This window comes from Tribolium madens, unplaced genomic scaffold (genome assembly GCF_015345945.1).
Source record: "Tribolium madens isolate multiple individuals breed KSU strain unplaced genomic scaffold, Tmad_KSU_1.1 Scaffold_71;HRSCAF=194;Tcas5.2_LG6, whole genome shotgun sequence".
In the NCBI taxonomy this organism is placed as follows: Eukaryota; Metazoa; Arthropoda; class Insecta; order Coleoptera; family Tenebrionidae; genus Tribolium; species Tribolium madens.
This window is the reverse complement of record NW_025401041.1, coordinates 1,564,676-1,577,596: the sequence shown is the minus strand read 5'-3', so window position 1 is coordinate 1,577,596 and position 12,921 is coordinate 1,564,676. Positions and strand designations below refer to the sequence as shown.

At 34.6% G+C, this 12,921-nt stretch overlaps 1 protein-coding gene across 1 annotated transcript; it reads left to right on the top strand.

Annotated features, from left to right (window-relative positions):
- The first annotated feature begins 730 nt into the window (after positions 1-730).
- LOC123008656 (odorant receptor 4-like) lies at positions 731-2,176 on the top strand. The gene is made up of 4 exons (XM_044404588.1): positions 731-1,138; positions 1,185-1,754; positions 1,804-2,064; positions 2,110-2,176. Exons 1-4 carry the CDS (start codon positions 731-733, stop codon positions 2,161-2,163), a joined length of 1,293 nt encoding a protein of 430 aa, XP_044260523.1. The 3' UTR covers positions 2,164-2,176.
- Positions 2,177-12,921: the final 10,745 nt, after the last annotated feature.

The following is a 12,921-nucleotide window of genomic DNA, read 5'->3' as shown; positions in this document are numbered from 1 at the left end:
CACCTTCCCCTATCAATACGATAAGTCCTTGAAGTAGTCCGGCGGACATGACGGCTATTAACTTGAGTTCGTAGCCTTCTAATCTCTTAGTCGTATTTTTCCAATACTGGTAAGTTAATTACTAGACCGCAGTTTTGGAATCTCATTCTCAGTGATTCCCCGATTTAGGCTTAAGTCCATTGTGTCTGTTTCTCCAATTATAATTAAATTAACAAAATAAAACAAGTCATTTTAGTGCAAATAAAGTTTAAATTAAGTTAAGTTAAGTTTAAGTTAAAATTGACAATAAAACCGTTGTTGTTAATGTTGGATTTTAAATTTGTTTGGCACACCAAAAAAATCAAGTGTTCCGTCCTAGTAGCAGAAATATTGTTCCGGAAAATTCCATTTGGGCCACTTAATGGATTCGAATCTCCTATTTACACTTTCTTTATACAAAGTTTTCTTGTTTCTAGTAATACAGTCTAGTCTGTTTATACAAAAAAATGTATCTAATTGACATGTACAGACAATAAAATCAGTTTTACGAACCTAAACCTACTTTTATTTCATACATACATCGCCTTTCAATTATTAAACACATGAGTTGAAACTTTCTGGCTTAATACCAGTCTAGAAGTACCAATTACAACCCTCTTGAAACTTTACGTAAAACAGATATTACAGTGATTACCCCAATGTTTCACGTATTTAAAGCAAAAATAGCGAAAAACCGATCAGTTGAACCAAAATGACCACAACAAAAAACCTCAAAGAAATCCCTTCTAACTACTTGAGAGTGCACCTAACAGTGCTTCAATGGCTCGGAATCGACATTCTCCCAGTTGAGAACATCCCTCTAGGCTTATTTTACATCTACACTGTCCTTATGTTCATCGCGATGTGCTTCTTCCTAACAGCTGAATTCCTCGACATAGTGATAAACTACGAAGACATCTACAAGCTGAGTTTCACCCTTTGTTACTACGTGACCCAGGTTTTAGGCACCGCAAAAATGTTTCTGATGTTCTATATGCGTAAGACACTGAGGGGCTACTTGACGGCCTTAGAAAATGGTATTTTCAAACCGAATCCCGCCCGTGGCGGAGTCGAGGAGCTCGAATTGGTCAACGATGCGATATCTCTGTGCAATCGACAAGTAAAACCTCTAAATACTTCGAGAACTTAAACTAATTCGACCGTAGGGCTACGTTTTTTACACCCTTGTTTTCCTTGCCATTGGAGCCCGCCTTTTGTACGCCTCCCTTGCCAACTGGCCCTACGACAAACACAACTACATGGACGGAAACGTCACAGTTATCGTCACCACAAAAGTGATGCCCTACGCCACGTGGATGCCCTTCGACTACAACGATAGCCCCCTTTATGAGAGCGTCTTCGCGTTCCAGATTTTCAGCACCTTTGCCTACGGCATTTACATTGGGGCTGCCGATGCCGTCATTTGCGGGTTCATGATGCTGATCAAAGCCCAATTTTTGATCGTGAAAAGGGAACTCGAAACGTTGATCGAAAGGGCGCAAAAGGCCGCAATTGCGGAAAATTCCGACAATAAGGACGACTTCGCCGAAGGGATTGAACGGGTCGAATTATTGAATGAGAAGACTCAAGAATTTGTTAAAAAATTAACCAGCGATTGTGTTTATCACCACCAGGAGTTGATCGCAATGTGCGATCACGCCGAAGAGGATTTTAATTACTTGATGCTTTCGCAGTTTATTTGTAGTTTACTAGTGGTGTGTCTCCAGTTGTTTCAAGTTGAATTCTTGTTTATTGTTCCTATTTGCGAAAATTTGCTTTTGACAGTTGACCTTCGGTAGTGCCGAGTTTTTCAGTATGGTGTTCTTTTTGATCCTGATCTTGTTCCAAATTTTGTGCTACTGTTGGCACGGAAATGAGGTGCAACTTGTGAGTGGGGAATTGTCAAGAAACGCTTTTGAAATCAATTGGATCATTATGAAAGAATCCTCGAAGACAAGTCTCCTGCTTTTGATGATGAGAGCTCAAAGGCCATGCTATTTCACAGCCGGAAAGTTTTCAATCCTGTCTTTACAGACTTTTATGGCGGTAAAAGTGCTTTTTCTGGTTACCTTTTTTTATTTTTTGTTTCAGATCGTCAGAGGTGCAGGCTCATATTTCATGTTTTTGAAACGAATGAACGCTTAAAATAAATTTTGCCATATCGTCATTGATTAAAAAAACTCCTATGTGCAAAAATTGTAATTACTCAGAAAATGAAAAAAAACACAAAGAACAAACAGGTATTACCATCATGTAAAACAAAAAATAGCTTTCTAGAAGCATAAGAAAATATAGTTATGCTTATTTTCTAAGATTAAACAACCACCATAACCCTCAATACCCGTAGTTATTGTTGTAATGTTATATACAGCGTGTTAAAAAAAGATTGTAAAATATTTAAGGAGGTCATAGTATAGACTAAAATAAACAAAAAAGTAACGGTTTCGGACAAATCAAATATGAAAATTTTTAGAATTTTTACTAGAAGCTTCTCCTTTTTGTTTGCAAATAACAGATTGCAAATAAATGTTTTGGTCTATACTATTATCTTCTTCTCTTCTTTTAACACCCTGCATAGTCATAGGTACTTCAACAATAAGCTTATTCTGCAGTATGTCCCCGGATTGAGTTCACAAGAGGAAAAGAATTTTTATCTCTGACTTTACGCCAAAACTGCAAAGGAAAAACATTTTTTGCTTTATCTGAAACGAGCAAATCTGTAATTAGAACTTCATTCTTCTAACTCAGTAGAAAGAAAAGTCCATTTTTCTCTTGATTTTGGACTAAAATAACTTTTTTCTATTTCGGTGTTAGAATAAGTCTATTCCCAAATGACGTCATTTGAGTGCTGGAATAAGTCGTTCGCAGTAATTTAATTTTAGTGACGGACTTTCTTCACAATTCATTTTCAAATCTGAAAATATGAATTATTTTTATTTTGTACAGCCGCCTAAAATTATTCCACATACCTAAATGTCGCCAACCGTCGCAAAATTATTTCTAAAAAAAATAAATTTTCGTTTTTTAATTTATAAAATGACATAAAGCGGCAAAATAGAAAAAATAGCATAAAACACTTGTTGCAGAAGGTTCTTCAAGCACTCATTTGTTCCTTAAGTCGTTTCGAAATTTCAAATTTGTGCTTGAATAGATACTTTCTGCAACTTGTACTTTAATATACTATTTTCTGCTTTTTAAATCCCATCACATTGGCGGTTTTATTTTTTTGACAATGATGTCACTTTGACAAATGAGTTTTCACAAGTTAAATAACAAAAATGTTTGTAAAAAACATAATTTTAATAAATGGCAAGTAAAAAAACAGCTTCTGAAAAAAACAGTCATTTTTAACAAAAACAAACATTATTCAATTAATTAATTAATTGTCAAAGTGACATCGTTGTTGTATGTAGTTCTCCGTACCGCCAATGTAACAGGACTTAAAAAGCAGAGAAAAATTATTATAAGTCCAAAATCAAGAGAAAAATTAACTTTTCTTTTCACTAAATCAGAATAATGAAGTTTTAAGTACAGATTTGCTCGTTTCAGAGGAAGCAAAAAATGTTTTTCCTTTGCAGTTTTGGCATAAAAAGAAAGATAAAAAAATGTTCCTCTTGTAAACGCAATCCGGGGACATACTGTATACCTACTTATTAAGTTTCATCATGTTTATAAAAATATTAGGTAAAGAGTTATTGTTTGAGGTAAGATTTACTTATAGATTAAAAAGGACATAATGTGCGGGCTCGAATTATTTCGAGTTCTGTCCTGGAATGTAATGACAAGGCCTTAGCAGGCAAAAATCTGCTTGAATATAGAATATCGGTCACCTCTTTCACAATAGGCAAATTGATGATTTACAATCGACGTAAAAATGCACATAACAGGTTTTCCACACTAGCATTAAAATTGTTATAAACAACTTTGAAATGTTTAATAGTTTTGCAAAATAAAAAATTCATGCAAATACACGTGTTTCTGAGTTAATAATTAATCAAAGGGTGTCATTATTTAAAAAAAAAGCCAAAATAATGGAAACGAATAAATTTGAAAATGACAAGTTAGGATTTAATACCGCGTGACTGTAAATGATTGTGATTTTTTACCTCAACTTGGTGTCAAATTTAAAATTTTAGTTTGATAACCTTGATTTTCAAATTCACACTTTTAAAGAAGTTTTTAAATTTAGGGAAATTTCCGTCAGTTGGTAACACACGTATAGCAGTGTTATTCATGAAGGCGTTGGAAAATTCAACTCAAACTACTGATATTTCTGATTATGCGTAATCTAAATGAATTCTCAAGCTCACCAACATTAAAATGTCAATTAAATATTGAAGGAATTTCAAAAGATAAGTGCGATTTCTTATCGAAAATGGCTTTGAAGGAACATGTGGATGTCATCGTACTTCAAGAAACTCACACTTCGTCGGATTTGGATCTCTTTTCCCGTGGACAAATCTCTGGCTACACCTTGGTGGATTTTATCAATAGTGCTTCTTACGGTTGTGCGACATATGTTAAATCAGACTTCAAGGATTTTCAATCCATCGCCAAATCACAAKAAAACAACATCTTTTACCTCACTGTCAAAATTGCTGGTATATTTATTATTAACATTTATAAACCCCCTAATGATCAGTGGCCTGCAAATCTAATGCTGAATTATCATCCTGCTGTTTACATTGGCGATTTCAATTGTCATCACAATTTGTGGGGTTATGCGGAGAATGACAAAAATGGTCTTGCACTTGTCTCATGGATGAAACTAAACAAGCTCATTTGGTTTTTGACGGTAAAACTAGGAAGAGTTTTTATTCGGCCAGATGGAAGAAGGAATACAATCCTGATTTATGTTTTGTTACAATGAATAACGAAGTACCATTACAAACATCACGTACTATCTGGTTTTCCACGCAGCCAACATCGTCCGGTTATTGTTAAACTTGGCACCGAAATAAAACAATTTCCTTCTCTTCCAAAACCTAGATGGAATTTCCAAAAAGCCAAATGGACTGAGTTTTCCAAACAAGTGGATAGTGATCTTCGTTGGATTCCCCCAATTGTAGTGAACTACCGCAGATTTGTTGGAGTAGTCAAAAATGCTGCTAAAAAATTCATCCCTCGAGGATTCAGGAAAAGTTATATTCCATGTTGGAGTGTTGAAACAACGAGCTTGTACAATTCATATACATCCAGTCCTAATCCAGAGAATGCCGATGCTGTACTAAATTCGTTAAATAAGGCGAGAAAAGAAAAATGGAACAGCTTAATGGAAAATTTAAATTTCACACATAGTAGTCGCAGTTCTTGGAAGCTTTTACAAAAACTTGGATCTTCGAACTTTGATCTGCCTAAGTCAGATTGTGCGATCAACCCAAACACTGTAGCTAGTCGTTTGGTAAACATTTCAAAATCTGTTAAGTTAGGAAGAAAAGAAAGGAAGGAGATGAAACGTCGGGTTCAAAAACAAAAAAGAAAGGCGAACATTTCAGAAGAACTATCGAGATGTTTCAACGTAGATGAATTAGAAGAGGCCATATCATCAACGAAGTGTAAAAAATCAGCTGGTTTTAATGGGATCTACCCAGAATTCATCAAAAATCTCGGAAGTTTTGCACTGAAATGGCTTACTTCTTTTTTTAATGATATTTTAATTTCAGCCCGTCTGCCTTCGGAGTTTAAAAAGACCAAGGTGATCGCAATTTTGAAAAAGGGAAAATCTCCACAGGAAGCGTCCAGTTACCGGCCCATTTCTTTGTTGAGTGTTTGTTACAAGATTCTGGAGAGGATGATTTATCAGCGCATTTCTCCTATTGTTGAGGATGTTCTTCCCCCACGAACAAGCTGGATTTCGACCACAAAGAAGTTGCTGCGACCAAGTCTTAGCTTTAACGACCCACATTGAATCTGGTTTCGAAAAACGTTTAAAAACTGGTGTTGTTCTTTTGGATCTCACTGCCGCATATGATACAGTATGGAAGGATGGTTTAATACACAAACTTTATAAAATCGTACCTTGCAAACGGATTGTCAGTCTTATCGAGAGCAYGTTAACAAATAGAAAATTTAGAGTTTTTATTGGCGAAAWATCARGCAAAGTAAAAAMTCTTAATAATGGTCTTCCTCAGGGTGCWGTATTATCTCCATTGCTTTTTAATGTCTATACGAGTGATCTCCCTGATACACTTTCAAGAAAATTTGTGTATGCTGACGATATTGCTCTGACTTTTCAACACAAGGAATTTGATCAACTAGAAAAACAACTTTCCCATGATGCTTCTGCTTTGTGTGATTACTTCAAGAAGTGGCGTCTGTGTATAAACCCATCGAAAACAGAAGTTTCTTGCTTTCATTTGACAAATTCTCAAARAGATAGGAAAATAAACATTTCATTAAATGGAATACCACTTAAGCACAACTTTCATCCGATCTACCGTGGTGTCACTCTTGACTGTTCTCTTACCTACAAGTTCCACCTGGAAAAAATTAGACAAAAACTGAAAACAAGAAATAACATTTCACTAAAGTTAGCTGGTTCGACTTGGGGTGCTAATGCCAAAACTCTTCGTATCACAGCTCTAGCATTAGTTTTCTCAACGGCAGAATATTGTAGTGCTGTATGGATGAACAGTTCACATACAAGCAAAATAGATGCACAATTAAACACTGCCATGCGAGTCATAGCTGGCACTTTAAAATCAACTCCCACTGAATGGCTTCCAGTACTGTCTAACATTGCTCCGCCTCTACTAAGAAGAAAACTTTTAGTAAAGAAACTCTGGAAAAAATATAGAGAACATCCGCAAGATTTTCCAATATGGTCTGACCTGATTGCCCCCGAAAATCGATTAAAATCTAGAAAACCCTTCTGGCTTGAAACGGCAAATATTGAAAACTTCTTCGTTTCTGATGAGTGGCGCAACATGTGGTCAAATGTTCAACTTTTCAATAAAGATCTAATAGTAGATCCAACAATAAGAGTACCTGGAATGGATCAGCCAAGATGGGTCTGGGTGAAATTGAACAGATTAAGAACTGGTCATGCTAGATGTAATTCTATGTTATTTAAATGGAATGCTGTTGAAAATCCATATTGTCAATGTGGTCAAGTAGAAGAATCTGTACAACATATTGTCGAAGAGTGTCGACTTACGAGTTTTCAAGGAGGTTTCACCAAAATTCATTATTCCTGGTCGCTGCCTGCCTTCTGAAGAGCTTCCTGAAAAACGCAGTGTGAATACGGTTTTAACAAACAAATGACAAAAATACTTCAGAAACATTTCTTTGTAAATACTTTTCTCTTTATCTTTTGCAACGAGTTTTTGCTTATGTAAAACGACTTATCTATAATTGTCTTTTTCGCACAACAAAATTAAAAGGGCCACTTTCAGCACGTGAGTTAAATGATTCAATGATTTCAATTGCATTTATGACACATCAACATTTTCATCAAGAAATAGGAAACATTGAAAATAATTGACCCACATCTTCTTCAATCTTTAAATTATCACTGTTTTTGGATTCCTCTGGCTATGTCACGGTGAGCGGTCGCTTACGTCATTCGAATTATGCTTATGATTCAAAACATCCACTATTGATTCCAAAAAATTCGCATTTACAAAATTGATATATGATTATTATCATCATCTTTTGTCTTTGCATTTGGGTCCTCAAATCGTAGGTACAATCATTAATTCTTCAAAAATTTTGAGCTTTTCTTCAAGTGGGCACCGATCTCACTAGACCATTCCAGGACAAAGAGAATCATAGACGTAAACCTTTCATTTTCAAAAGATATTTATGTGTTTTTGTGTGTATGGCCACTAAAGCTGTACACCTTGAATGTACTTCTGGATTGTCCACAAATTCTTTTTTGGGAGCATTCGACCAATTTGTTTCTAGTCGAGGTTTACCACAAGATATACAAGGTGATTCTTTTAGGGCCTACATTAGAAACGTTTTAACTTCTAATGCAGATAGGAATTTGAAATTTTGTACACAACTCAAATCAACCAGTCTGAGTTCAACTAAATTATTTTTAAAATGGCTGAACTTCCGGAACTACGAGAAATTGGCGCCAACTTTGACATTTTAAATGGTACCCACTTATTTTTATTGCGCTTTTGAATTCTCCTTTTTAAACTAAGTGAAATGTACCTAGTTGTTAGTACTTATCTGTCATAGTTTTTGACATATGTCAATTTTTTGGTTAAAATTTTTAGTTGCAGAGGTTCATTCAAAACATCACAGCTCTTGAACCCTTTGCTATAAGTGAATATTTTTTTTTGCATTCGATAACCAAATGTTTGAAAAGTTTTCTAGAATTTTCAAAATTGTCAACTGTCAAATTGCAAGGCTAGTATTATTTTTTGAAAATGATCATTAAGAAACAGCTATAACTCAATTTTTTCAAATAAAATGACTCTATTTTCTTAACGGCAATCAAATGTACATTAAATTGAACATGTCCTATACCTATCTCTTACAGTTTTTGAAATAATCACGAAAAACATGTTATTGTTTTTATTTTTATAGTTAATCACGTAGGCTTTGGTAAAATACAATAAAGATATACCATCATTAATACAGATGTTCGATATGTTTACCATTTTCAAACAGTCCAAAACTCGATGGTGAACTGCTTCCATTATTTCATTTCGTTGAAGATTATTAAATGCCGTCTCAATCCTGGCCTCAATTCTTCGTAATTCCGGATGGATGTATACTAAATCTTTATGTAAATCTTTTTATGTATACTAATTTACTTACTTATTACTTACTTATTTTTTTTACTTATTTTCTTTTTACTTTTACTTACTTATTTAAATCTTTTATGTATACTAAATCTTTAATACGTATTGATCATTTTCCAAAGCTTACGTGATTGACTATAAAAATAAAAAACAAAAACACGTTTATCGTGATTATTTCAGAAACTGTAAGAGATGGGTATAGGACATGTTGATAAAAGTCCTTCTACAAATCGATGTACTTTCGATTGCCGTTGAGAAAATAGGGTAATTTTATTTGAAAAAACTGAGTTATAGCTGTTTGTTAAATATTATTTTCAAAAAATCATATAAGCTTTGCAATTTGACAGTTGACAATTTTGAAAATTTTAGGAAACTCTTCGAACCTTTGGTTATCGAATGCAAGCAAAATTATTCACTTATCGCAAACGGTTCAAGAGCTGTGATGTTTTTAATGAAACTCTGCAAATAAAAATTTTGAGCAAAAAATTGTCATATGTCAAAAACTATGACAGATAAGTACTAACAACTAAGTGCATTTTACTCAGTTTGGAGAAAAAAATTCAAAAATGCAATAAAAATAAGTGGTTACTATTTAAAATTTTAAAGTTGACGCCAATTTCTCATAGTTCCGGAAGTTCAGCCATTTGAAAATAATTTAATTGAACTTAGACTAGTCGATTTCAGTTGTGTACAAAATTTCAAATTTCTATCTGCATTAGAAGTTAAAAAGTTTCTAATATAGGCCCTAAAAGAATCACCTTGTATACTCCGATTGTGGACGAAATTACATAGGAGCCGCAAAACATTTTAAAGATATAYACAAGTTTATCCAAGATCATAATGAAGACGTTTCGTTTTGAGAAATGTTTTCTTTACTTGTTAGGCAATCTACTATTTCTATAATATAAAAAAGATCATTATCCCAAGATAAATAGTTATTGAGAAAATTGCTTAAAAAGTCAAAAATATAAATACAGGGTGATTCAGCTTAAATCACCCACCTGACCCCTCTTGGCAGACAACCCATAATACGTTATGCACTTATTCCTTGATTCAAAATTAAATTTCCAAAATATCGAGAATCAAAGAATGTGTCGTCCATTTGACAAGTAAATATTTCAAAGCGTCAAATGAAACGTTAACGCAGACGACGTCTCAAAATTTCAAATATGCCGAGATATTCATTTACAAATAATGAAAAAACTGATATGATATTAACTTATGGTGGTAAAAATGGTAAAAATGCTAGATTAGCCGCCGATTCATACGCTCGGCAATATCCAAAAAGAGTACCTACATCCTACGCATAAAATTTTTAAACGAGTGGAAATGTGTTTGTGTCAGAATCGGCCTGCAGGTAAGCGTAGAAGTATAGGTACAAACTGCGACAAGTTTAGAGAAGAAAATTCTGGTGTTGGCGACTGTTGAACAAAATCGGCATATTGGGCAAAGAGCAATTGCAAAAGAAGTGGGAATAAGCCAATCTTCTGTTTCTAGGATTTTAAAAACTAATAAATTTCATCCCTATCGCATGCAGTTAGTGCAAGAACTACGAAATGCTGACTTCCCTCGTAGATTAGATTTTTGTTATTTTGTTTGGGAACAATTAGAAAAACTTTATTAATAATGTTGTGTTTAGTGATGTTTGATTTTGTGTTTTGTAAATATAATCGTGACTTGTGAGCACAGTGCGGGTGACCACATAGAGTATCGACTATGAAATAATTAATTTTTGATTTACCTTTTTCTTTTCTATAAATAAAATTGATATTGATTGAAATGTATTGTTGTATGTGCGTGTGACAGTGACACTTCCGATATTTTTCGCACAGCAAACTTTGATTCATGAAACTTTCAAAATTCTAATATGAATCAAGGAATAATAGCTTTGTGTATTATGGGTTGTCTGCCAAGAGGGGTCAAGTGGGTCATTTAAGCTGAATCACCCTGTATTCAACTATAACTTCTAAACTATTGCAATTTTTTCCTTAACACCAATCAATTCCCCAAAACATCTTACAGGCGTATGGTTTAAAACATTAACCATTTTAGATATAGTCTTGCCGTCATTCACAAGAAAAAGTAAAAACCATCCCGTATAAAAATGGCTTATTTGAACATGTCTTGTAATAGTTTTATTTCGTTAAACTCTGTGAAATACATCGTATAATAAACCAAACTCCATTTTCGCTGGTACGGGAGGCGCTTTGGAGTCCCGTAAATGCTTGGGCACTTAAACATCGTTGACGTAACACCTCCGTTCAACTAAAACAGACCAAAATATTAAACTTTGCGTACCTTAACTGTTTATGTTACCTGTTCCTGGTATTTGGTCTTTAGTTTCCGTTTTACTTTAATTTTCCCTTTTAATTCTAGCCCCAATTTTGGAGGGAGATGGATCAGGCTTGTTTCCTCTCTGTTTTCCGAGTTAGTCCGGGCATCTTCTCCGGGTAATTTTAGTGCTCATGTTCCTCTTGTGTTGTCGTACCGAGTTGTAGGGCGCCTCGGTACGGTTTAAAGGCCCTCTTGTCCTTTTATGTGTTGTGCAAAATGTCTTAAGAGCACAAACCCTTTAACTTCCCTCTTCCTTTAATTAGAAAATTGTTCTTACTTACCTTCGTATTACCTAACTATCGGCGCAATATCGGTTTTTTCGCACAAAGCCACAATTTCAAAATGTAAGCAAACTTAACCTCTTCACCTGTCGTAAAACGCCAATTTCGCATGCGGCTCAAGAACTAAGTGCGCGCTCTCAGAAGATCTTCGCGATAAATTCAAAATTTTTCATTTTCTTTTATATAGGCCGATATTGACCACGGTTCGCGCCACGAAGACGGGCAGGGACAAATCGTCTGACTTTCTAACAACCTTCCTTTTCTGCTGCGGTTCTCGTGGAGTACAGAAGCTCCTGTGCTAATTAACGTGGAAAATTTACCTTATCTAATTTCTTACCTTTCCGGATCTCGGAACTATCGTTTTGTAAATTTCCGCATTGTAACGAAGTAAAGTACCGCATCACTTTCTTTCATCGTCCCTCACAGAGGAAATGTAAGAATTCTTTTATCGCTCGTATCCTTATCATTTCGAAATCAGGGACCCAGGCTGGGGCCGAAATTATCGATTGCGTTCCCAAACTCGTAACCATCGGGGAATCCAACAAGTCAACCCCTTTCTACAGCAAGTGGCTGATCCCAACTTGAAACCGTCAAGCCGTTACCCCAAAAGGGAGCGCCTGGACCACGTGATCTCGCCTAATCGACGATAAGTAAGTACTCTCTTGTATCTCGAATACCGTTTTTTTTGACTCGGACGTTTTGCCCGTCGAGATTTATTAGTACCAACCTCTTCCCTTCATTTTTCCGACAGAAAAATTAAACTTCAATTATTTCTAATTATTTTCAAAATTTATATAACCTTCTTTTGTTAATCATATATTATTAATCCTTTAATTTTATTGTTGTAATTTAAACTCGTAAATTTAAGTTAAATGTGAACATATCGAAGCTGTGAAATGGCCTTCTAAATTGAATTTGTTTTTATTTTTTATTATCGAATTCAACTTAAGTTAATAATTTTTACAACCGGAATTCACTTTATAGTAATTAATTTTTTTTTATATTAAATTCTTTGTTTTTCCTCAAGGCCTTTCTTTCCTACTAGCTGACAAAAAAAAGCTACTTGGCGCCCATAGATAACCCCCACGACTCCGGCTCTCCCCCATCCTCTGAGCCCGGGGACGGTGTAAGTAAATTTTACGTGACAGTCTTTAGATTTAGTTTAAACCGTTTCAACCCTCACCGGTTTAAACATATTGTACCCTGTAGATTTTGACGCCCTGATTATGACGCTGTCAGACTTTTTGCCCTAGCTCCTTTGATTTTTCCGTAATCGTTTTTAAAAGTGATAATTGTCAGAATTATAAAATTTCAAATGCGTTTTTCTCAAAAACTATAAACCAGACAAACGTTTTACATTTATTATTCAATATCTCGAGCAATTGATCGTAGAATATTTTAACCTGTTGCATCATGTTCAGTGCGTGATTTCAAATGAATTATTGATAATAATCATCTTTTGTTATACATATCTATTCAGATAAAGGATTCAAATTACACTACAAGTTTTAATATAAAATAATAAAAACAAA

Excerpts from the sequence above, each read along its gene's own strand:
- LOC123008656 (XM_044404588.1), top strand. The coding sequence starts at position 731 with ATGACCACAACAAAAAACCTCAAAGAAATCCCTTCTAACTACTTGAGA. Across the intron at positions 1,139-1,184 it reads TATCTCTGTGCAATCGACAA|GGCTACGTTTTTTACACCCT; the intron begins GTAAAACCTCTA and ends ATTCGACCGTAG. Across the intron at positions 2,065-2,109 it reads CTTTACAGACTTTTATGGCG|ATCGTCAGAGGTGCAGGCTC; the intron begins GTAAAAGTGCTT and ends TTTTTGTTTCAG.